Raw genomic sequence first — 26,414 nt, 5'->3', positions numbered from 1 at the left:
CAATAAATATCAATATATATCTGCGCATTTCTCTTCAGTTTACAGCTAATTGTTCTCCAGTCGGTCTGATCTAGACCAGGTCCAGGTCTGATCCAGGCCCGGTTCAGATCTCCATGCTGATCCTGGTTCTTCCAGTGTAATCGGACACTGAGCTGAGCTTAAAGAACCGGTTCTGGATCTGAGGAACCCTTAGAACCGGTTCTGACATTAAGCTACACGGTTCTGTTCTACATTCTCTTCAGTTCTGAACTTACCGAGTGAATCCAGACTTCTGTCCTGTTCTAATGGAGGAAACTGGACTTACTTTTACTTTCTCCTTTACCTGCGTCTCACCTGTCTCTCTCTAAGTCCCCCACCCCATTCTCTCAGAGCGAATAGACTCTGTGTGGGCGGAGCTAATGTTCGTTATTCGCCATTGTCAGCCAATTATATCTCACGGCTGAATGGAATGTTTGAACATTCATGAGCAAGACGTTTCTCCCGCACACCTGTAAAACCTGTTCGGGTGGTCTGTCGAGTTGTGCAAAGCATAAAATGTGCTTCTCTGACCCACATTCTTTAAAGTTTTTTCCGGGATGATTCTGTTTTTCATGGCTGCATTAAACAGACTGAGCTCACTGTCCTTACTTGCTTAAGGGTTACATAAAAGTAAATGGCAATTAACAAAAATAATAATCATAAACAATGAAAAAACAACAATCACCTCTATTAACCTAAATTTTACATCGATACAGTGATTTAGACTGTCCAGATATTCTACCTACACTCCTGCCAGGAGAATCCAGGAGAATGTTCTAGTATGGTGCATTTTGTAGTACTGTCTTTAAATATATACTAGCACAGTTTGGCAAGGTAGCACAATTTGTCAGAACACCTGCTGCTCTGTAAATATCACTGTAGTGTAAAATCTCTGCTTTAACAGAAGAAGAAGAAAGAAGAAGAAGAAGAGCAGTATAACTGATCATCTCTAGAACTATCTGAATAGGGTTCAAATCATTTTATTTACCACTTAAATACAAATTCAGATGCAATAAACAGCTAAAAAACGTCTTCTTTATTACATCTAAACTGTTGTGTTAATCCACCAGCCTGATGCTTTATATACACTACTTAGCATGACATTTTCAACAGGACAGTTTTAAAATCGTAACAATAAAAATATCTCTTGTAATTGTTATTACATTAAGATGTGAAGAATGTTGTGTACGCGTACATTCATATTAAAATTTTAAAGAAGTCATCATCCAGACAAATTAACTTTGGCCTTACAAAAGTCATGTGGTGCGACCTTGATTTATCTTAAAATGAATTAATTTCCTTATTATTTTTATTTTAAAATTAACAGGCTGTTTGTTTTAGCCACAGAAAATACTTTTTATTTTATTATATATATACTTCTATTATAGATTATTCCATTACATATTTCACTATTATTTTCCCCTTTTACCATGATCCTCTGAAAGGAACTGTATTCAGTTTTTCTTGTGCTGAGAAAGGAGCACTGTCTCCATCTAGTGTTACTAAAATGTTCTGCATTTTATATAAATAATCTCTGGCGTGTTTGTGCTCTTCTAATAATGAGCTAAACCATTATGTGCTACCAAAACAGATCAGTCTATCTGCAGGACGTATTTGCTGTAGTTAGAACCAAGACATTTACCAATACTGGCTGATGGGCAACATTTGGGTTGTTTAGTTGTTAAATTAAACTTAAATAAACTACAATACATTTAAATATCAAACACTGTGTTCCCACAATTAAACCACACTAACATTTCAAAATATCAAATATCAAAATATTAGATGACCTACTGTGCATGGGGAGTTTCTTCTTGATATTAAATGCAGGTATCTGGGAAAATAAAACTAATATTGGTCTATTCAACAAATCATAAAGACTTTAAAATAATTACAACCATTATAGAGAACAAGATGGTATTCAGAAGGACAGATATCCTTATCACCTTGAACCATATCATATAAAAGATAGCATGTAATAGCTCGAGAGACAGAAAGGTTCAGCTAATTATTATAAAATAGATTTTTATTTCTGACTGAGAGAGACTAGAGAGAAAAGAATATATGAATTAAAAGAAAAAGTGAACGTGTAAGTAATGTTTGGAAAAAAAAGGTAAGTTAAGTCAGAACTGTGTGAATAAACCTAAAATCTGTTAGCTAGATAACGCTAACAAACAATAAGCTGAGGTCAAATTTAAGGATAATTTACTTTTACAGAGGTAAATTAGCTTAAAACCGGACAGCAGAAAGAATAATTGTCAAAATAGTGGCGATTAGTTTTGTTTAAATCATTAAAAACTATTTTTTGGTAAAAGAAAACCGTTAATAAATGCTCTTTCTCCTCAGAAACATTCAGTAGCTAGCTTAGCTAACGCTAGGAGGCTAGCTAATTTATCCGGTTACTAACTTTACACCTAAAATCCAGCATTTATTTAGGCTGGTTTAATCTAAAATGGTTTAATCTCATTAACTTACCCATTAATTATTAGTGTTTTCCTCAGTTTATTAAACAGTTTAAGAGAAACGGAGATAATTCACTGCTAACTCTGTTAGCTGCTAACAGGCTAATGTGACAGGAATCTGACAGGAGAGCGTCTCGCGCTGAATCACAGCGTGTATAAAGAGCGCGTGAGGGCAGCGCTAATATAAACTACTGCTTTATAATAATAAACATAATACGACCTCCAGAGGTTTTATAGATCTGTTCTGGTAGCACATAATGTTTTATATCATTATTAAAAGAGCACAAACACCCCAGAGATTATTTATATAAAATGCAGAACATCTCAGTAACAGTAGTAAGAACACAGCACAGCTCCTTTCACAAGAAAAAGCCCTGAAGACCACCGCCCAGAAGATGAAGACCACCTGACCGAGAAGACCGGTAAGACCGCAGTCCTGCTCCACAGCTCCCGAGGACGGGGACGAGGGGGCGCCGGCGGTCCAGCTCCCGGACTGGATGGCCCCCGGGGAGCAGGTGTGGGTGGGCCCCCGGAGTTCGCCCGGGGCATCTGGGTAGGAGTGGAGCTGGACCGCGCTGTAGGTACGAACATGAAGGTCTAACTCAGAGCTGATCAGTGTGGAACAAGGGTATTTAATTTAGTTTAATCAAGTTTTATTCCCAGTTTTAAGTGATGCTAACACTTTATAATGCCATAAAAAATACTTTTAAATGTCTTAAATAAAATCACTGTATATCAACACACCAATACATTCACCTTAATCGGCTCTTTTTATTAAGAAAAATATTGTGGGCGTTACTGAGGTCAGGAAATATTATTGAGGTCATTTCCATAATATATTGTATAATAATTTGGTAACACAATTATCCTTACAACCCTTATTACTACAGTATTAAAAACCCTAAATTCTCATGCAGTTATTTTAATTAAATTAGCGTATGTAAAATTCTGATATTTTACCAATTTTACGTAAAATTCGTTTAAAGTCTACTGCCCCCTGGTGGTTAAAACATAAATGCCCTTTAATTTATAAGTGATTGATGTATATTTATATAATAATATAAACATTTTAACACAAAATAAACAGAAAGCTCTAAAATCTTTTTTCAATACGGATAATGTATATACATTTATTAAAGAATATACATTTTCTCTTAACAAAACATTTATTTATAAGTTAACTTTTAATCCCTTAGTATAGTTTTTTCTTTAAATGTCACATAAAATATTTATATTGGCTAATACCACTGTATATTAAATAAATAATCAGTTATTAAACTATAAAAACTGGTCAAAAAAACTTTTTACCGTGTTTTTTTTTTTACTTTTTGACATAATGGGAATCTGGCAGACAATTACGGTTTTATTACATATTTTTTTCTTTTTTTGTCTTTTTGTTTTTGACAATTATAACCTATGTATAAAGGAAATAGATCAGCATAACAACAGTCATGTTATGATAACATTGTCTCTAAATAAAATACATGAATTATGGCTTTTTAATAGCTTTTAGCAGGCAATTTTAGGACTAAAAATGTACGGTAGCATTTTCTCTGTTAAAACATTAGGAACATTTTCTGCAATCTTTCAAAGAAACACGTTTGAAACATTTCTAATAATCTATTCTTTTTAATTTTTAATTAAAAAAAAGAAAATTACTGTATTTTACTTTTACTGTAATTTTTTTAAAAGTTTTAAATAACTAAATTATTATTAAGATATTATTGATTTGAATGTATTTTTCAATTATATGGTAGTGCGTAATATTTTTCCATTTTATTGTTCATGTTTATCTTAATTGAGCTTATTTAATTGGTATTTTAGTATTTACAGCTTTGCTCATTTTAGATCATTACATAATTTTTAGCTTTAGCTATTTTTAGTAATTAATTTTAGTTTAGTTTTAGTGTTAGTTTTCATTGTTATGCTGTTACTATTAAGTTGATTTTTTATCTTTTAGAAGTGACTTTTGAAGCACCTTTAGTAAGAATAATGTCATAAAAAATATAATTTAAAGAAACAGATTTGCATTGTTTGTTCATTCTCTGTTTCTCTGCTTGTACGTGGATCCATCATAACCACAGCCTGTGCTGATCTAGAGCTGCAATACACTCTCTGATTAACAGAGGAAAGGAGAGGCTAACCCCCCGGGACGTGGACGTCAGAATACAGCATCTGGTTTAAAACCATGGAGAAGGAAATTGGATTCACTGTGTCCTTGATTCTTTCTCTTTATCTCCTTACATGGACTCACATGATATGTTCTTTTATGGACTGAGGCATCTTCTTGTTTTCACAAACACAACCTGTGCAGTTATAAATTGAGAGCTTAGCTTGGTTGGTTAGCTTAGTGAAGCAAATTAGTGCCCATTCCACCATTATTAAACTTACATTTGTGCCAAGATTATGTGATAGCTATGTAGTTTTGTGTTGGCATGTCAGTTAGCTCAGATTGTAATTAGGTGGTTAATATGGCAGTCTGTATAATGAATAGGCCACAGTCTCTATATATTGTTTAGTAAATAGGGCTCAGCCTTTATATACTGTATAGTGACTATGCAACAGTTTCTGTATATTAAATAGTGATCTACTTACTATACATTATATAAATTATTTGCCCTATTCACTAAACAGTATATTTAAAGCATACCACAGTCACTTTGCAGTTACTATACAGCAAATAAAGACTGAGTCCTATTTACTATACAGTATATAGAGACTGTGGCCTATTCACTATAGAGTATATATAAAGCATAACAGTCACTAAACAGTATATAAAGGCAATGCACTATTGACTATACAGTACATAGTGCTCTATTTACTATAGAGTTTATTGAAACCATGCCATGATTATTATATAGTATATGGATGCAATACTCTATTCACTTTTCAGCATATAGAACATTTGGTCTATTCACTATACAGTATATAGAAACAATTTAATAGTCACTTAATAACTAAAGACTGAGTCCTATTTACTATACAGCATATAGAGGCAGTGCTCTATTCACTATACAGTATACGTATACTGTGGCATTTTCTGAATAGGCTACATACTCTATCAACTGTAGTGAACGTGTCATGGTTTCTATAACTGTATAGTGAATAGAGCACTGCCTCTATATACTGTATAGTGATTATGGAATGGTTTCTATACATATCGTATAGTGAATAGAGCACAGACTCTATGGAATGGTTTATGCCTTTAGAAATATATATAATGTGATCCGCTATTACTCATATTACTGAAATACGGTGTGTTTGGCCACTTTGCTGAGATAATTACTGTGCTGACCAGGACCCAAACCCTGTGTATGACCAGCGGGATCATTTTCGTCTATCCGAGTCCCTTTCAACTGTGTTAATACTGAAGACTGCATTTCTTTCTCTCTTTTTTTATCAGTGTGTGTGACTAATGAGTAATATTTAGCTAGTGTCGGAAAGTGTATTATTTTTTCTGAAAGCTTTCCTAGGCACTCTGGGTGAGACAGTTAGTGATGTCACTTCCCTTTAAGCACATTGTCTTCACTGTGCAGGTGAACAGAGATGGTGGACAGCCCTGTGTGCGTTAATGAATAAAATGTAAGTTCCTTTCAGATGTAGCACTGCAGTTTAAGCTAAAACTAGTCTATAAGTGTGCATTTAATCTTTATACATTTTCATTCCTTATTTGAGTGCAGTTTAAACCTAATGGTATTTAGTAGCTACCTTATTTCGGCCCATAGTGCTTAACTTCCACCACTGTGTGCTAAATGTAGCCTTGTTTATACAATCTTCTTTGTTTGATGAAGAAACATATCATATGTTTAAGATATAATCTGTGTTTTGTTCCCATTGTTCAGTTGTTGGTCACATGGTAACTTTTGCTACTGCAATTATCTAGTTCTACCACTAGAGGACTCCAGAGACAATGTAATCCCTTTAAACTCTCCTTAGTCTTTCCTTTAGCATAGTGTTTTGTACTCAGTGTTCAGAATGGTAGTTTTATTTTACCATAGTAAAACTAATATTGTTGTTTATATTGTATTACCTCCATTTCATTTACCTAATGCCATGTATTGTATTTGTTTCCTTTAGATCACACACACACACACACACACACACACACACACACACACACACACACACACACACACACATACCCACACATCCACAAGCAATAAATGCAAACCCGATTGTCCAACCCATCAATAAAGTATGCTGGAAGAACCTCTCTGTGCCCATACTCTCTGACCGGAGTCCCTGTCTGTAGGATACTATCAGATCAGCATTCAACATCCAGAGTTACCAACTCTATCACAGCTAGTGTTTGTGATACTCATGCAAATAAATCAATATATTTTCTAAAAAGGTTGGAAAAAATAGATGAACCGGGGTATGGGTGACATCAGGGTGACACACTTCTGTTCTGCTTCTGTTGCCTGAATAACTGTGGATATGATGGAGGTGTATTTTAATGCTGTAATTATGTGTGGAGGAAAAGAGACCCAAGCTCTTACTTTATAAAGAAACCAAGCTGCTCTCCTTCACCAGGAGCTGTATATAAAAATGTATTTGAACATATATAAATGTACAGAACTGTATTTATATTGTATCTCTACAAAATGTACAAAAATGGGTACAAAGATGTCCTATAATACAGAACGTTTACAACAACAAGACTTACAGTTATTGTGTCAGTGAGTGAATGTGTTTGAGTGAAGTTCTAACTGCACAAAAAAAGCAGACGTTAATTATAAAGTGGCCAGTAAGTGGAAGCACAAGGTAATGTAGGTAGGTGTTTCTAATAATGTGGCCAGGTAGCCGTTATGTGTTTTTTCTATTAGTTAGTCTTAAACTAAAAAATTAATTCCTTCAAATATAAATCGTTGTGTTTCCAAAATTAAACCATTCAAACATTTAAAAATATAAAATATCAAAAGATTAGATGACTTGCTGTAGATGGGGAGTTACTTCTTAATAATAAATGCAGGTATCTGAGAGAAATTAATCAATAACTCAAAAGACTTAAAATGAATTACATCCATAGAGCACAAGATAGTATTCAGAATTACAGATATCTTTACCCACTTGAACCATATGATATAAACGGTAGCATGTAGTAGCTGGAAAGAAAGAACTGAACAGATAATTATTATAAAATATCTGCCTTTTATTTCTGACAAAGGGAAACTGGAGAGAAAAGAATATATGAATTAAAGGAAAAACATCTGCGTAATATTTGAAAAAAAAAAAGTAATTAAGTTAGAACTGTGTGAATAAAAATTAAATCTGTTAGCTAAATAACACTAATAAGCAATAAAACTAGAATCTTAAACCGAGGTTACATTTGAGGATAATTTACTCTTACAGAGGTAAATTAGCTTAAAAACATATAGTAGCTAAAATAATTGTCTTTTTTTAAAAAACATTTTTAGTCACAGAAATTTTGGGTACATTCAGTAGCTAGCTTAGCTAAAGCTAGGAATCTAACTAATTTAGTCGATTCCTATGTTTTGACACAAAGATCAGCACTTAATTAGACTTTTTAAATTGTTTATTCTCATCAATTTAGCCATAAATTATAAGTGTTTTTCTCAGTTTATTGAACAGTTTAAGAGAAACGAAGATAAGGTTAATGTGTGACAGGAATCTGACAGGAGAGCATCTCGCGTTGAATCACAGTGTGTATAGAGAACACTGCAGTGGTGTGTGTGTGTGTGTGTGTGTGTGTGTGTGTGTGTGTGTGTGTGTTAGGGCTGCAAGTAAATCTCAACTAATTAAAATCTATTTAAAAAGTTACTTTATTTCATCAATTCAGTTGAAAAAACGTGAAACTCATATGTTATATAGGTGTATTACACACAGAGTGATCTATTTTAAGCATTTATTTCTTTTATTGTTGATGAAATTCAGTGTCTCAGAAATGTTAAATATCCTATAAGATCAATTGGTACTTTTGGCACTGTGGGCAGTGTGCCAAGTCCTGCTGGAAAATGAAATCTGCACCTCTATAAAAGTTGTCACCAGAGGGAAGCATGGAGTGCTCTGATTTCAAGGGAGCAGAGTCTGGAGGAAGAGTGGAGAGGCACATAGTCCAAGCTGTTTGAGGTCTAGTGGGAAGGTTCCATCAAGCTCCAATCAGTGATGGTTTGGAGAGGACTTGGACTGTTTTTAAGTTGATGTTCCAAATCACGTGCTCACATTTTACACTGAAATGCGTAAGTGTGTGAGAGGACTTTGGCTCAGGCAGAGGCAGAGGAGGATAAATCTAGAATTGTGTTTCAGGTGCAGTTAAAGTCCAAATGCTTAATAGTTTGCATTTTATTGTTCGGCACTTCGATAAAATATTGGCCTCTGATTTTTTGGCTCCTTAAACTAGTTTTTGTCTGGAGCCTTGAAAACAGAAAAAATGGTTTTAAACTCAAATATACAAAATAATATATACAAACAATGTACAGTAATAATGTTAATAATCTGAAATATATTAAATATTAAAATACACCAATTGTAGATAAAAGAGGCAGTTTGAACAAGCCCGTCTTTAGACCAGATTAGAAAGTATTTATACAGCTTGTGTTCCTAACAGCCTCTGAATCACATACAGGTTTACTCAATCTCACACAGACGCACTGAGGATCCATAACCATAAACCCCAATCCCTGCATAGAGGGGCTGAGTAAAGGTGGTGTAGAGTGTGTGTAAGTGTGTGTAAGTGTGTGAGGGTGTATCAGTGGAGACTCTGTAGAAGGACAGAGTGCCGGCGGGACAGTCCACATACACTCCTACTCTCCTACAGCCGGAGGGAGGAGGGGGGACAGCAGTTCTGTTTTTATTGTGTTGAACAGAGTAACTGTTATCAGAGCAGAACAGACTCCAGGAGTTTTTATTCTCTCCAAACTGACAGTCTGATCCTGATCCTTTCCTGCTGATGGTTTTATAACTCAGAGCTACTTCAGCTCCTCTCCCGCTCCACTCAGCCTCCCAGTAACAGCGCCCAGTAACTCCCTCTCTACTCAGAACCTGCCGATACCCATCAAACCTCTCTGGATGATCAGGATACGACTGCAGCTCCTCTCCCCACTCCACCCTCCTGTTCTCCTCACTCAGAGAGAGACGAGGGTTTACTGTGTTTGGATCCAGTGTGAAATCACAGCCGTCTGAACACAAGAACACACATTATACACACTGCCCTGATACAGAAAGAGAGTGTGTAGAGGGTGTTGTGTGTTTGTGTGTGTGTAGTGTCTTTGTGTGTTTTTGTGTGTTTGTGTGTGTGTGTGTGTTTGTGTGTAGCGTTATGTAGTGTCTTTTTGTGTGTTTGTGTGTGTGTGTGTGTGTGTGTTTGTGTGTAGCGTTATGTAATGTCTTTGTGTGTGTGTGTGTTTGTGTGTAGTGTTATGTAGTGTCTTTGTGTGTGTTTGTGTGTGTTTGTATGTACTGTGTGTGTGTAGTGTGTGTTTGTGTGTGTGTGTGTGTGTGTGTGTGTGTGTGTGAAAGGGAACTTACATTTTTTTAATCCAGGTCTGATTCTGATTTTCCCTCCATGTTCCACTCTAAACACACACACACACATACACACACACAAAGACACTTCATAAAAACACTACACACACACAGAAACTATACACACACAGTACATAAAACAGTACATACACTGGTGTGTGGAAGTATCCAAAATTCTGTTAAAGAACCCGTGCAGTGTGTTCTCAGTAACAGTAAATAAAAGTGTATTAGTTCTAATCGAACTGAACTCTTTATTCTACTAAAGAACTGTGTTAAATAACCCGTGCAGTGTGTTCTCAGTAACGGTAAATAAAAGTATATTAGTTCTAGTCTAACTGAACTCTATATTCTACTAAAGAACTGTGTTAAATAACCCGTGCAGTGTGTTCTCAGTAACGGTAAATAAAAGTATATTAGTTCTAATCTAACTGAACTCTATATTCTACTAAATAACTGTGTTAAACAACCTGTGCAGTGTTTTCTCAGTAACAATAAATAAAAGTATATTAGTTATAATCTATCTGAACTCTATATTCTACTAAAGAACTGTGTTAAAGAACCCGTGCAGTGTGTTCTCAGCAACAGTAAATAAAATGTATTAGTTCTAATTTAACTGAACTTTACATTCTACTAAAGAACTGTGTTAAAGAACCCGTGCAGTGTGTTCTCAGTAACAGTAAATAAAAGTGTATTAGTTCTAATCTAACTGAACTCTATATTCTACTAAAGAACTGTGCTAAATAACCTGTGCAGTGTGTTCTCAGTAACAGTAAATAAAAGTGTATTAGTTCTAATCTAACTGAACTCTATATTCTACTAAAGAACTGTGTTAAACAACCTGTGCAGTGTGTTCTCAGTAACAGTAAATAAAAGTGTATTAGTTCTAATCTAACTGAACTCTATATTATAATAAAAAGAACTGTGTTAAAGAACCCGTGCAGTGTGTTCTCAGTAACAGTAAATAAAAGTGTATTAGTTTGAATCTAACTGAACTCTATATTATAATAAAAAGAACTGGGTTATCTGTAGCATGGAGGCTAGCTGCTACTAAACTTTATATAAATAAGAAATTATTCATTATTTCAATACATCTTATTTCCAGCTACTGTGTTCTCTGTCTAAACAGTGATGAAGCCCTGAGTAGAGGTCTCATCAGAATATCTTGCAGCACAGGACAGATAGGTTAATTAATTAAGTAATTAATTAATTAATTAGAATTAATTGTTATAAGCTGCTACAGGAAGACTTATCTCCTCACGTGGGTTCTGATCTCCATCCCTACCATTTCAAATACGTATTAACTTTTAATAGCACAGTCAACTGCCGTTGTATGAAATCTCACTTTTGTCTTATATGAGGACCAATTTGTTGTGGAGGCTCGATGATATCACTCCTAAGGACTGTTTCACTGATTAAATATACAGACACCTTTCTGGATAGGCTGGTTAGGGCCCAGGAACGACAACAGTCAGGGTAAAAGTGAATGAACTTCTTTACTGTAGTTAGAGAACAGTTTGGTACATTGGCTGGCTATAACTCCAAATTAGTACACTGGGTAGTAACTGTCCAGCCCCATGCTCCTCAGTAGCAGTCTGATATAACTTGGTGGCTTCATCAGTACATCAAAGGGCATAGAACTGATACTGAATGTATCTATGCAGAGCTGAACATGGCTGGGTAACTCAAAGTAGCTGATTATGGTCTACAACAAAGAAAAAAGGAGGAATCAGCAGCTATATTATAAACACTTAATACACAGCAGTAAATAAGCACAGTATACATGAGTTTAGCAGGCAACTAACATGCTAACAAGTCACAAACAATTAAAGCTAACTGCAAAACAGCCACAAACTAATCTCTTCCTCTTGTAATACAATTTCTTCTAGTGTCTGAACACACACAGTCTACTCACAGGTAGTCAGGAACGCATATCAGCTGAGAAAGGTTTAAACTGCAGTCTCTCCTGGCAGCTTTGCTTTAGCTGCAATTCCCCAAACAGGCTGCTGGTGCACCCTTGAAATCAGTCCGGAGGGAAACAACACCCCAGTTTCTGCAGCCTTCATAACACAATTCTTATTTTGCATGCCTGCTGGAAAAGATGCTGCTGTTCCTCCTGGACCAGTGTCTACCACTGATCTCCTGTCTCTGGACACCATTGGCCAGAATGCACCACGCACTGACATCCTTCATTCACTCCCTCACATGACTGATCACATGACACCTCTCAGACCCTGGCTAAGTATTTGATCTGGTTCCGTCCGTCATCTATAAAGCATTTACCTTGTGTGTGTCTTGTTTATTCTGTGTATGACCCTTTTTTATATATCTTTTACAATTTTATGTTGACCTATGTTGTTGGTATGTTTACTGCCTTTTATTTTTGCATTTTGGTTTGGAACAGGAGCAGCTTTCGTGCAAGAAGTGAATATGGGGACTACGTAATTGGGGAAATGTCAAGGTAATGTTAAAAATGTTAATGTAAAATGACCTTTTTTAACCTGATGCTAAACTGAGTTTTGCAGAGCTATTTGGTCTCACGGTAGAAAGCTTAAAAACGTTGAGCTTTTAACACACATCACTGTGGAGCTGTGTCTCTGTGTCTCTAACTGAGTTAACAGAAACATCAGCTCTGTACAGCAGCACTACTAACGTTTAATCTGCACAGCTCCCCGTCCTCCTCTAACACTAACGCCAGCCTTCAGTGTTCCCTCTTCCTGAGAAGATTTCACATCATGATCCCTACATATCGCACTACATTTAAACCTAATACAAACATAAAAAACACTGTTTAAATGATAAATAAGGAATTGTGTTTCATACTGATTAATGTAAAAATTACTTTTACTTAGATATATCGTACACTGTGTGGGTGGAGGTGGTGCTATTCCATGACCCACAAAGTGCACTACATAGGGAAGAGGGAGTGATTTGAGGCAGAGCATTGGAGGACTAAACACTGCTGCTTTTTATAAAGGTAGAGTTTAAAGATTCAAGTTTAGAAGTTTTTTTTTTAAATCAGGTGAAGGTTTCTATATTGTCCACACATTTTCTACTGAGTACAGGTCAGGAATACAAGCAGGCTGGTCCAGTACCTGTACCCTTTTCTTTGACAGACATCTCTTTATAATATGTGCAGCATGTGGTTTTGAATAGTCTTGTTGAAAGGACAATTACAGGCCCTAAATTATTGGCTCTCATCACAAATTCTTGGAATGTGCTGCAGGAATAAGATGTATGAATGGATGTATATAAAAAAATTAATGAGTTTAAGCAGACTAAACATGAAATATTTTGGGTTCATACTGTCTGCAGTGAAATATAAGTCAGGGTAAATATAAAACCAATGTATTTTATTCTACAATCATACTTAATATTTTTCAGATATTTTTTCAGATTTATTATTGTTTTTTTATTAGACTGTTGACATTTTAAGACCAAATTATTTATATTTATTTTATTTATTATTATTTATATTAAATTACAGACAATTTTGCAGTCATAGATTATTTTTACCATTTATTAATTTGGAGTCACAAATAATATTCTTTTGGGCTGATTGCTGGGGTGCTTGGCTCTCAATGTGTACAAAGTTAGTGGAGATCAGTTTTAATCTTGTAATCTTTATCCTGATTCTGTCTCCATGACCAGGAACAGCTAAACTGTTCCACCTCTTCTGGTGTAACACCTAAACATTGGTTCTTTTTACCACCGGAAAGATGAGCCAAAACAAATTACTTGGCATTTAGTGCAAATAGCTATGGCATAATAAAAAACAACTAGATTTACCACAAGTCCCACAGCCAGTTCAAGGATAAAGTTCCGCCTCTCAGGAGAAACAGCCAATCAGCTTGCTGGTTATTCGAAGCACAGTGGGCTAGTAGGAGGGCTAGTATGTTTCTGATAGCTGGTTAAAAAGACTTGTCTCTGGAGCAAAACGCACAGATCAAGGTTTGAGAAAATAAAACTATATATGTTTAACTGGCCCTGATGTACCTGATCAGCCAATAACTTTTTCATTTTCAAATTGTTTTTATTAATTTAGGATTGCAGGATTACTTTAAGCTATAATTAACGAATATGTATTTAGCTAACCAGTTAGCTAGAAGCTGTGTGTTGTGAAAAGCCAGAATTTAGTACTAAACTTTAAATGAGTTTCTTAACCCTGGTCTCTGCCCTACAATTCTATGTTGCCGATAGTATGTTTGCAAACACCACAAAAAGTATGTAGTTGCACCCCTCCTTTAATACCTAACTTTCCCAACACTCTGCTTGCCCGTGAAGCACAGCACACACACGCAGCAAAGTGTCCTCCGTTAGAGCACAACAGTCAATATTGACGGAGAAAATATAAACATGTTCATTTATCTCCTAATAAGTTGATGAAATAATGATCAATTCAGACCTACCTGAGTGTCTCCAGTTTGCAGTGTGGATCCTCTAGTCTGGCAGAAAGCAGCTTCACTCCTGACTTTCCTGAGTGGTTGTAGGTCAGATCCAGCTCTTTCAGGTGGGAGGGGTTTAAAATCAGAGCTGAAGCCAGAGAAGAACAACCTTTCTTTGTGATCATACAACCAGATAATCTGCAGACAGAGCAAAAAAACAGGTGAGTGAGAGAAAACAAAAAAGAAGGAAAGAGCAACAATGTGGCAGACTAAGGAAGATAATGCACTTTAAGATTCAATAAACACTTTCTTTACATTAAGTAAAGCTAAAATAGTTTTTGCTTGTGCATCACAATTTTGTGTGAGATGTCTCAAATGTTCATTTAAGTTGGACATTCTTAAGATGACTACAGACCCATGAGAGTTCGTATTCGTCCTTCGCAAGACACTTTTTCTTGTGTGATTTGTAATAATATAATGTATTTTGCTATTATTGACCCACGCAGAGAAAAAGAAAAGAGGGGAGCGAACTCAGAGTATTTGGGGTGGAGTTCAGGGCAGCTTCGCTGAGGAAAAAGAATACAATTAAAGAACGTGCAGGTAGAGAGGAAGTGACTGTTAAAATAGGGAAGGGAGTGGAAGGAGTGAGGGCGTGGATCAGTCTCCCAAAACTTAGTTATGATACATAACTGCACTTTGCTAGTATTGACCCACGCCCTTGACTGGGCAGAGAAGAAGAAAAGAGGGGGAGCGAACTCAGAGTATTTGGGGTGGAATTCGGGGCAGCTTCGCTGTAAAGCGTGAAGCCGAAGCACCAAAAAGTTAAATCAGAACTTTCGACCGCTGCAAGGATTTAAGAAGAGGTCTGACTGTGAGCTTGGGCTTGGGAACTCCAGCGTCTGAATGTTGGAAGTGCAACCTTGTAGTCTTTGAGAAGCCAGAGGATGAGCCGATGCATGAGGAAGGCAGTGTGGAGGACAAAGGAAAGAAAGGTAGGGAATAATTAATTAAGGTGTTTGAAGGTGCTGCCAGCCTATTCAAGTATAGGAGTGTACTGAATAACAGCATAGAGGGTGAGGTCCTAGGAGTCAGAAATCAGTTGAAGTGGAAAGATGATGTTGAACGACTTGTGGAATGATGCACATGGTGTACATGTAGTTTAAAAGCCCAAAAAAGCAGCCGCTGACCCACGTCGCGTAGCAGAAGTGACCAAGGAAGTTAGACAGGATGCTCATGACAGTCCAACAAGATGGGGGCGATGGTGAGGGAAGAAGAGGGGGGGGGGTCGATGGAGTGGGTGGACGGAGTGGGAAGATGCGGGGCAATAGAGTGGGAGGACGGAGTGGAAAGAAGAAGTGGGAAGATGGGGGGCGAACGGAGTAGGAAGACGGAGTGGGAAGACGAAGTGGGAGGATGGTGGCAATGGGAGACAGAAGAAGAGTAGGGTGGACAGACTGAGGAGTGGGAGAGGGAGAGGAGGGCGCTGAAATCCTTTGCAGGAATTTTACTGAACTATGTACATGGAGGGCACACCTACGCTCAGGAGAGAGAGGAGGCGAGGCCGCGCTCAAGTACCGCCCAGAGAGGCTGCAGGGAGGCGGAGCCATAGCTGGCCAGCGGGTCGGGCGGAAGGACGCTAGTTGGAGGGGGAAAAGCAAACCAGATGGCTCCAAACCAATGCAGTGAGCCGTCGGAGGGGCGGGTGCAGCGCCGAAAAGAATGAAGAGGAATCCGGTGAAGACGTGAGGAGGCCCTGCGAGGGAAGCAGGAGGGGATTAGCAGCAGCAGAGGCGCTGAGAGACAGAGGGAGAGAGACCGCCGCAGACGACAAGGTCTTGCGAGGGTAGCAGAAGGGGATTAGCAGCAGCAGCGGCGCTGGGAAGGTGGCGGAGAGAGAGAGAGAGGCCGCTGAGTCCGCGAAGATCGCATGGAGGCCTCGTAGGGGCAGCAGGAGGGGATTAGCAGCAGCGGTAGCGGCGAGAGAGAGAGAGAGAGAGAAGAAGCCGCAGAAGGCCTGAGGAGACCGCACGGGAGGTGCCAGACCAGGTCGAGAAGACACCAGCCGCGGCAGCTGAGACAAGACAAACCACTACCAGGGAAGGCAGCCTGGAGTAGTGGCAGTGGATGAGCTGGGGTGGACGGGAACAGCCAGTCGGAGGACACAGACAGGTGCGGAACCATCGTGTACCAGATAAGGAGCGGGAGCCAACACCACATGCGATGTTGTTCAACGAGCAGAGAGAGGAAGTGACAGTTTGAATAGGTAAGGAAGTGGGAGGAGTGAGTTATGATACATAACTCCACATAATATAAACACCTGAATTTCACAATTAGACCTGTATAATCTCAAAACAAAAATCACAGAAACACTGACCTGAGAATCTGCAGTTTACAATGTGAACTCTTCAGTCCAGAAGAGAGCAGATCCACTCCTGAATCCTGCAGGTCATTGTTACTGAAGTCTATCTCTTTCAGGGAGGAGTTTTCCAGGTTTATAATTGATCCCAGATTTTCACACGTCTTTACTCCAAGATTGCATGAAGCTAGTCTAAAAACAAGAATAAACAACAGATTTTACAATAAACCCTAAGAAGGATATTTGAATGGATAGACAAATAATAGAAAACAGAATTAAACTGTAAAATATATTGTCTGTCTAAAGTACTGGTGTTTATTTATACTGAAATAAGTTTGGACAAAGAAAAAGTTGAACAAAGCAGAGGAAGAGCAAGGGGGCTTTTCAGGGTATGTGAATACCTGAATACTGAACCTATATTTTTTCTTTCTGCCCCTTAAACCTTAAATATTAATTATATTTATATATGATTAACTTAAGGTATCTGTTAGAGCAAACAAACAGTAATGATGCTTTAGAGTACAGCTTGGAAATATGCTTTGTGGTTTTGCATTGTTACTAGCCCTAAATTACTAGCTCTTATCTCACCTTTTTCGGAAAGTGCTGAACTAAGATGTAGGAATGGATGTATATTTAAAAAGGAAATGAGTTTGAGCAGACAAATATTTCTCTCTTTATAAGACTATTCACATGTTGAGATCATATTATTTATATTCTTCAGGTAAATGTTTTTCCACTTCTTCATATTTTTAAGAGAACAAAAATAAAATGATTAAATCTGTTTATTGGTGTAAATCTGTAAATCAGCCTCCAGAAAAGTGAAATGCAAGCATGTTTACATTGCACACATTAAACTCAAACACAATGTGAAATCAATCAGTGCTTTCTATAAGATACCATAAAATATGGAGTGCTATTGTTCTTATTGGATGTGCTGTGCTTTTCCACAGATTTCCCCATTCAAATTATAGTTTGAGTCAGTACGTGCTTATTGTTTGTTTAAAGGCCCTATTTTAGCATCAAATGCACACCATGCAGCTTCATTTTGGGCATGTCAGTGTGTCTTTGCTATCATAACGAAGGGAAAAGTACACATCGTACAATTACGCTTAATTGTATAGTCTGTTATCAGGCAAAAAGGACAGAGTCTTAATTATTTTACTCAAAAGATTAAGGTGGTTTTGATTCTTTTTAACTTAGAATCCTTAATGTGCTGAATAAATGTTGGCAGATGAATGCTTGTATTGCACAGCTCAAACCACTCCTTCATGTTCAGCTTAAACAATATCTATAGAAATGAACAGGAGATTAATTCCGGTAGAAGAGAAAACATATTGAACTAATGCCTCACAGTAACAGCAACAGTGTGTACTGTACTGGGATGTACAGTAAGATATTAAATATTTAAATATGCAGATTTTGATGTTACAAATAAATGCTGATAAATGTTCATCACGTTGTATTGTTCAACATTTCTCTAAAGCATACTGAGATGTGATTTTTTAGTCAAATAACCCAGCACTATTTTAGTGTGTATCTGCAGAGGATGTGCATTCATTTTAACAAAAAACACAAAACACATAAGTTGCCTAAACTATTAAAGAATTTTCTTTAGGCTGTCTCTGATCAGTCTGGGCAGAAGGCAGAAATTATCTCATTTATAAATCATCTGTACTGTTTAGAATAATGTGAGGGTTTAATTATTATTACACACACACAGGGTAATTAAGGTGTAACATACTAATGTGTAAGAATGTAAATAATGTGAATCTACCTGTGAATCAATGAAAAGTGCTAAAAATCAGCAGTTCATAAAAAACCTGAATGAAGACCTGAATGAAAATACTTACAGAGCTCTTCTGGATATTTTGACTACTGGCAGCAGTTTCAGAAGACACTCTTCTGATGGGTGATATTTACTGAGGTCAAACTCATCCAGCTCTTCTTCTGAGTTCACCAACACAAACACCAGAGCTGACCACTGAGCAGGAGAGAGATTGGCCTGATGAAGACGACGGTCAGAACCTCCACTCAGGTATTTCTGAACTTCCTGCACTAGAGAATGATCATTCAGTTCATTCAAACAGTGGAACAGATTAATAGATTTCTCTGAAGAGGAGCTCTCCTCAATCTTCTTCTTGATGTATTTGATTGTTTCCTTGTTGCTGTGAGAGATCCTCTCTGATGGGGTCAGTAAGTCTCGTAATAGAGTCTGATTAGACTCCAGTGAGAGACCCAGAAGGAAACGAAGGAACAGGTCCAGGTGTCCACTCTCACTCTGTAAGGCTCGGTCTACAGCACTGCTGTGGAAGCCAGTCATCGTTGACTTGCTAAAGAGTTCAAAAAGTTCAGTGTTTTGCTGTTCAACAGTTTGCTGTTCAGTGTTTTGCTGTTTCAGAGTCTTTCTGTTGAGGAAGTCAGACTGTGATAATCTGCTGAAAAGCTGGGAAAGATAACTGGTTTGCTGTTCAGTGTTTTGCTGATTCAGAACCTTTTTGTCGAGGAAGCAGAGAAACGCATATAAAGCAGCGAGGAACTCCTGAACGCTCAGATGTACAAAGCTGAAGACCTTCCCCAGGTACAGCTCATGTTCCTCCCTGAAGATCTGGGTACAAACTCCTGAGTACACTGATACTTCTCTAATATCAATACCACTCTCTCTTAGATCTTCCTCATAGAAGATCAGGTTTCCTTTCTCCAGCTGCTGGAACGCCAGTTTCCCCAGAGCCAGAATACTTTCTCTAGTCTGCTGAGGATCAGGGTCACTTTTCCCACTGTACTTCTGGCTCTTGTGTTTGATCTGAAATATCAGGAAGTGTGTGAACATCTGCGTCAGGGTTTTGGGTATTTCTCCACTCTCAGCTTCACTCAGCATTCTCTCTAGAACAGTGGCTGTAATCCAGCAGAAGACCGGTATGTGGCACATGATGTAGAGGCTTCTTGAAGACCTGATGTGTGTGAAGACTTTGTGGGCCAGGTCCTGATTCTGGATCCTCTTCCTGAAGTACTCCTGTTTCTGAGGGTCACTGAAACCCCGCACTTCTGTTACTTGGTCAACACACTCAGGAGGAATCTGACTGACCGCCGCTGGTCGAGAGGTGATCCAGAGAAGAGCAGAGGGAAGCAGATTCCCCTTGATTAGATTCGTCAGCAGAACATCCACTGAGGTTTGCTCTTCTATATCTACCAAGTTCTCATTGTTCTTGAAATTCAGAGGCAGTCGACACTCATCCAGACCATCAAAGATGAACATTATCTTGTATCCTTTATAATGTCTTGGTTTTAAATCTTGTGTTTCTGTGAAGAAGCTCTGAAGAAGATTCAACAGACTGAGCTTCTTCTCCTTCATCAGATTCAGCTCTCTAAAAGGAAGTGGAAATATAAAGAGAACATCCTGATTTACTTCTCCTTCAGCCCAGTCCAGGATGAACTTCTGCACTGAGACTGTTTTTCCAATTCCAGCAACTCCTTTAGTCAGCACAGTTCTGATGGGCTGGTTCTGTTCTGGTAAAGGTTTAAAGATGTCGTTGCATTTGATTGGTCTTTCCTGCGTTGGCCTTTTCCTGGATGCAGCTTCAATCTGCTTCACCTCATGTTCCTGATTAACATCTCCACCCCCTCCTTCTGTGATGTAGAGCTCTGTGTAGATCTCATTCAGAAGTGCTGAGTTTCCATAGCCTGAGATTCCTTCATTAATTTTCTGATATTTATCCCTCAGTTTGGATTTGAGCTTTCGTTGACATGCTGGGGTTAATTCTGATAACAGAGGAAGATCTGTAATCAGCTGTGATCATGCATTAGAATCCAGTGTAGAACAACACCATGACATAATACTTTAAAATAAAGACTGTAGTATGGTTTATTTGTAGCAGCTGTAGTTGATTTAGAGATATTCAATATGTCCATACAAAATCAGTAAGTGTTAAGTTCAAGGACTACAGTTGACGCTGTGATACATTATTATACAATTACAGAATCCAATTAAGTATTGTTTTTTCCCTTTGGGACTTCACTGAAAAATAAATTAGCACTTTAAGTTGGTACCCATGGTCATGACCCAGAACTCTTACTGCTCTCTAGTGTGTTAGCGAGGTCTGTCTGCTTCATGTTCCTCAGGATGTGCAGTGTGATCATCAGCACCCCCTCCCTCTGATCATCCTCCTCCTCTCTCTCAGAGCATGCTGGGTAATCTGGACTCAGGAGCTTCTTGAATGTGTTCAGCTCATTCTTCACTAGAGATATAAACTTTTGCTGCAGCTCCTGATTAAAAACAAACATCACTAAACCTGTTACAGAACAGTGAGAGAGAGATGTGATTATACTGATCTGAGAAGGAAAGACATTATGGATGCTTTGATGTGTAAAAGGATTTAATCACTATTTTACTGGGTAAGATCATACAGCATAAATTAACATTTTTACAGTTATAATACTACAGAAACTAAATGTGAGTTAATTATGATTATGATTAAAATGTTAAAAGTAAAATTAAAATGTAAAAGAAATCAGGGAGATCTCCATCAAATATTTGGTTTGGAACTAACCTTGAATATGTGGTCCAGTTTTTCCCTGTAATTGTTTATTTTCTTCTTACTGTGAATAAAAAAAAATCATACTGTAATCCACCTTAATAAATTATCTGATCGAAAAAAAATTGTTTCAATAAAGTATGCTGCAATTACTAATAAAATCCACCAGGCAGTCAGACTCCTCAACACGCAGAGACAGAGATGAACCCCACCTCACCGCACCCACCACACACCCAACCCACTTACACAAAACTGAACTGAACACCCCCACCACCACCCTTTACACACACAAAGACTGAACTTCACCCACACACACAGACACCCACTCAGCACACAGAGACTGAAATGTCTTTATTACTATCAGCAATATTTGCTGCTACACACAGTTACTCTCTACCTCAGTAACTGCTGTGATTATATATGTTCTATATGTTACAGTATGTTACACATCTCTGCACCGTATCCTCACTATACACTTTACTATACACATTATTATACCGTATCGGTACTGCACTGTCCTGTCTTTTAAATTGTCTCGTCTTTTGTATTTATTGTATTTATTGTTATTTAGTGTTATAGTATATGTCGTCACTCTTGCACTTTATGTTGTCTATTGCTTGTTGTTTCATGTTTTTTTGCAATTATGTCACCCCTTATCTAAAGTTTTGAGGCACGTGTAAAAACGGTTGCTTTGAACCACTGTGTCAATGCTTAATTTGTTCTACAATTAATAATAATTACATATAATTAAATGATAAACAGTGCCAATTAGCAATAATATAAATGTAATTAGAAAGGAGACAACTAGAGCGTTTGAAGTGAAGTGAAACAGTACTAACATATCACGCTACTGTCTCTATATGTAGATTAGGGGTGTGTGATACATATCGTCTATGATAGTATATTAATTACTGTGTTAATGATGTGCAAGCTGACGTTATCAAGTATGCTAATCACTGGGGGAAAAACAACAATGAAAATGCCTTTACTCCACGTATTCACTGCAAACATTGAGAATGACTATGCAGTGAGCTAGCATAGACTAACCATGCGATCACACTAGCAGATGACAAGTCTATGATGTTATCAGTGAGTGTGCTCTTGGTTACTTGCACTGTTTATCAGTGTGGGGAGTTAGCACAGACGCTAAACCAGCAAGCGACCCATCAAGCCATCTACTTTCATTCACGTTTCATTTTCCTCCAAACTGATGACACATTGGCACTGTGCTGAAGTGTCTTTCTCTCATACTCACACACACACTCACACACACAAACAACTGATGACACGTTTCCTCTTTCCAGGTTGTTAAAGGTGGAATATGGAGCTACACTAGTGTTTTTTCCTCAACTAAAGCTCTCAGTTAAAATCAATTACTCAGCACATTAAAATATTTTCATTTATACTGACATATAAAATAAAGCAAAAAATGATCTAGTCTGCAAAACATAACACACTGTACAATAACTGTTGTCCCCTTCCCAAGTGAACAACCAGCACCAGGGAACAGCATTTTTATTGGATTGATACCTCTGATATGAAAACAATTTAATGTAGCCAATCTAATACTCATCCTTTTACTTACATTACAAAACCCATTATTATGAACTCTGGTTTACAACCATGTGCACTGTTTGATATTTGAACTGGTGAATTCAATGTTTGTTTGTTTCAAGGAATTTAATTAAAAATAAAATATATTGTTTCCATAAATATATTTAGTAAGTAATTATTATCTTTTAAGAAGCACAGGCTAGTAAAATATAATACTTACAATATAATAATTTTATATACAGATTTTTTAATAATGCAAAATATAGTTTATTTTTATATTACTAAAAATTACAGAAAATTATTGAGATATTTTTTTAGTATTGCACACCCCGAATATATAGATATATGTGTAATCCTCCAACCTGTAGCTGATATTGTCTTTGAATTGTTCTGGTCAGTCAGTCTAATCTAAATCCCACCTCCCCATCACACCCAACTGTATACACTGATCATTATATACAGAGAAACTCACAATCTCACACTGACCTCTTCTGTGTGTGTGTGTGTGTGTGTGTGTGTGTGTGTGTGCACGTGTGTGTGTGTGTGTGTGTGTGTGTGTGTGTGTGTGTGTGCGTGTGTGTATTGTATGTATTGAAAATGTAAATTACAGTAATAATAGGTAAAAAGGCTTTAATGTTTTACTGTGGGTCAGAGGTCATATCCTCACTGCTGAAATCAGGAAAATCCCCAATGGACCAGTCACTCTTCATAGAAACACAGCTGGGCTCTGGAGAAGCTCCTCTCTGGGTTTCAGTTCTGTTAACATTAAACACAGTGAAACTCCAGCATTTACACAGTGAACTCCAACACACAGCACATCTTTAATAAAGATCAGGAACTGAAGAGCTTCACTCTCAGAACAGAACAGTAGTTTAGTGCAGTGATGTACTGAGACCCAGAGCTTCCTCCTCCACTGCTGAACACTGGAGGATGATGCATGGACCGGTCACTCTTCATAGACACTCCACTGGGGGCTGGAGATGCTGCTCTCTTCTCCCTGAAAACAGATCTTCATGATGATCCATGATCAGAGTAAATTATAGAGTAATGACTTCCTTTACAAAAACTTATTCACAAGTTCCAAACGAAATTCTTCATATCCGTCCCAGAAGCATCCTTAATCTTTCTGTCAGCTGCCCCAAATTGATAAATGGTCACCCAATAAATATTCATATTTGGGTTATCTTTACTGTATGTATTTTATATATATATATATATATATATATATATATATATATATATATATATATATATATATATATATATATATGTGTGTGTGTGTGTGACTAGTTAATAACATGTATTGGTAAGAGCTACACAATTACACAAATATACTGTATTATAAACTACAAGATATTTTTCCTCCAATGGAATTATACGGAACTCTAACAGAGATATAGATCAAAACAGAATCTAACAGGTGTTTCTGTAAGAAGCTTCATTCCACAGTTTAAATAACATACCCAATCACTTCCATCTGATCTAAACAAAATGCAGCAAATCAGGATTTCCTCATTTCTGCTGGGAATATAATTTAAACCATTTTCATAAATATAATTATAATTATTAATATTCACTATTACGATCTGCTTACTAGGGTGGCCGCATATGAGCGTATCTCTTTTTCTTTGATGGGCAGAATGAAACAATACTATGTGAAATGGGATAAATTTCTTCAGTATATTAACGACACTTAAATAATAGTCAGCCTCAGCCTTCCTGTGTATACAAAACATGCATATTTTTTCTTAATGCCTCTTTTTACTTCTATCTAACATACAGCCTCATTTGTCTTCTTCTCCCCCCTTAAATTTTATTTCACTGTCTTTTCTTTCCCATTGTTTAGTCAGAGTTTTTGTATATGTATATTGCTGTTTTTTTTCTTTGTATGTGCTTTGTAAGATGTTATTATAATGCTTTAAAACTGAATAAAAAGTTAATCACAAAAATAAAAATATTCACTATTACATATTAAAGGCAGATATTTATTATAAATACAGATTAGAAACACATTCTACTATAAGAATAACGAGCTGGTTTGTTAAGCATTTTTCTTCTAGTTAAATAGAGCACATGGTTCTGACTCTGGTTCAGTAGAACCTATGTTTTCATCATTTTAAAACTGTAAAATATGCAGGACACAAGTCCAGGATTAGAGCTGCAACATTACATTACAAAACTACTTTACAAATTAAACCCATCACTTAATTTACTCACTTTATGACAGGAGGTCCTCCTCCACTGCTGGAGTTCTGAAGATCCATCAATTACTCTTCTTCATTCACACACAGCTCAACACTGCCGACACCGACCCCTGAGAACAGATCAGTCGTTAGAATAAACCCTTTATTCTTAGAATATGAATATTATTGTCTGATTTGCATTAAAAAGTACCTGATGAGCAAACAAAACAGAGAATGTTACATAACTTTATTTACCCTCATTAGAATTAATTCTACAGATTATAGAGACATTTACTGTTTTTATAATTATTACAATTGAATTATTATTAGTAATATTACTACATTGAACAACATTATACATATACACACCGTTCTATAATTGTTAATAATATTACTATTATGTTGCTGAATTAGAATAGAAACATAATTTAAGGATAATATAAAACAGCAGGAATTAAAACACTAACACTCTACGTGATCTTGAGCTCCGTTGCACAGCGCTACTACATATAAACACGCCTTTATAGCAGATCCGTGTTTTTATCTACCCAACAGATCAACGCCCACATTCAGCAGTAATGCGCCTTAAACAGCATAAACTACGTTGTAATTGTGATCAATAAATATCCATATATATATCTGCGCATTTCTCTTCAGTTTACAGCTAATTGTTCTCCAGTCGGTCTGATCTAGACCAGGTCCAGGTCTGATCCAGGCCCGGTTCAGATCTCCATGCTGATCCTGGTTCTTCCAGTGTAATCGGAAACTGAGCTGAGCTTAAAGAACCGGTTCTGGATCTGAGGAACCCTTAGAACCGGTTTTGACATTAAGCTACACGGTTCTGTTCTACATTCTCTTCAGTTCTGAACTTACCGAGTGAATCCAGACTTCTGTTCTGTTCTAATGGAGGAAACTGGACTTACTTTTAATTTCTCCTTTACCTGCGTCTCACCTGTCTGTCTCTAAGTCCCCCACCCCATTCTCTCAGAGCAAATAGACTCTGTGTGGGCGGAGCTAATGTTCGTTATTCGCCATTGTCAGCCAATTATATCTCACGGCTGAATGGAATGTTTGAACATTCGTGAGCAAGACGTTTCTCCCACACACCTGTAAAACCTGTTCGGGTGGTCTGTCGAGTTGTGCAAACCATAAAATGTGCTTCTCTGACCCACATTTTTAAAAGATTTTCCATGATGAATCTGTTCTTCATGGCTGCATTAAACAGACTGAGCTCACTGTCCTTATTTGCTTAAGGGTTACATAAAAGTAAATGGCAATTAACAAAAATAATAATTATAAACAATGAAAAAACAACAATCACCTCTATTAACCTAAATTTTACATCGATACAGTGATTTAGACTGTCCAGATATTCTACCTACACTCCTGCCAGGAGAATCCAGGAGAATGTTCTAGTATGGTGCATTTTGTATTATTGTCTTTAA

At 37.2% G+C, this 26,414-nt stretch overlaps 1 protein-coding gene and 1 long non-coding RNA gene across 2 annotated transcripts in view; one reads left to right on the top strand and one right to left on the bottom strand.

Moving 5' to 3' along the window:
* The window catches only part of LOC125798293 (uncharacterized), a 95,172-nt gene extending 86,234 nt beyond the window's left edge, over positions 1-8,938 (top strand). The window contains exon 3 of the long non-coding RNA XR_007437114.1: positions 8,748-8,938. This is a non-coding gene — a long non-coding RNA (uncharacterized LOC125798293). The remainder of the gene's footprint in view (positions 1-8,747) is intronic.
* LOC111189365 (NLR family CARD domain-containing protein 3-like) overlaps positions 1-25,930 on the bottom strand; it is a 111,744-nt gene extending 85,814 nt beyond the window's left edge. The window contains exons 1-2 of the mRNA XM_049474134.1: positions 25,843-25,930; positions 25,004-25,100 (exon numbers count right to left, since the gene is read on the bottom strand). Coding sequence (XP_049330091.1) covers positions 25,004-25,050 — 47 coding nt within the window. The 5' untranslated portion in view covers positions 25,051-25,100; positions 25,843-25,930. The remainder of the gene's footprint in view (positions 1-25,003; positions 25,101-25,842) is intronic.
* Between the last annotated feature and the right edge of the window lie 484 nt (positions 25,931-26,414).

This window comes from Astyanax mexicanus, unplaced genomic scaffold (genome assembly GCF_023375975.1).
Source record: "Astyanax mexicanus isolate ESR-SI-001 unplaced genomic scaffold, AstMex3_surface scaffold_57, whole genome shotgun sequence".
In the NCBI taxonomy this organism is placed as follows: Eukaryota; Metazoa; Chordata; class Actinopteri; order Characiformes; family Acestrorhamphidae; genus Astyanax; species Astyanax mexicanus.
The sequence above is the reverse complement of the archived record's forward strand: the minus strand, read 5'-3'. Positions and strand labels throughout refer to the sequence as shown.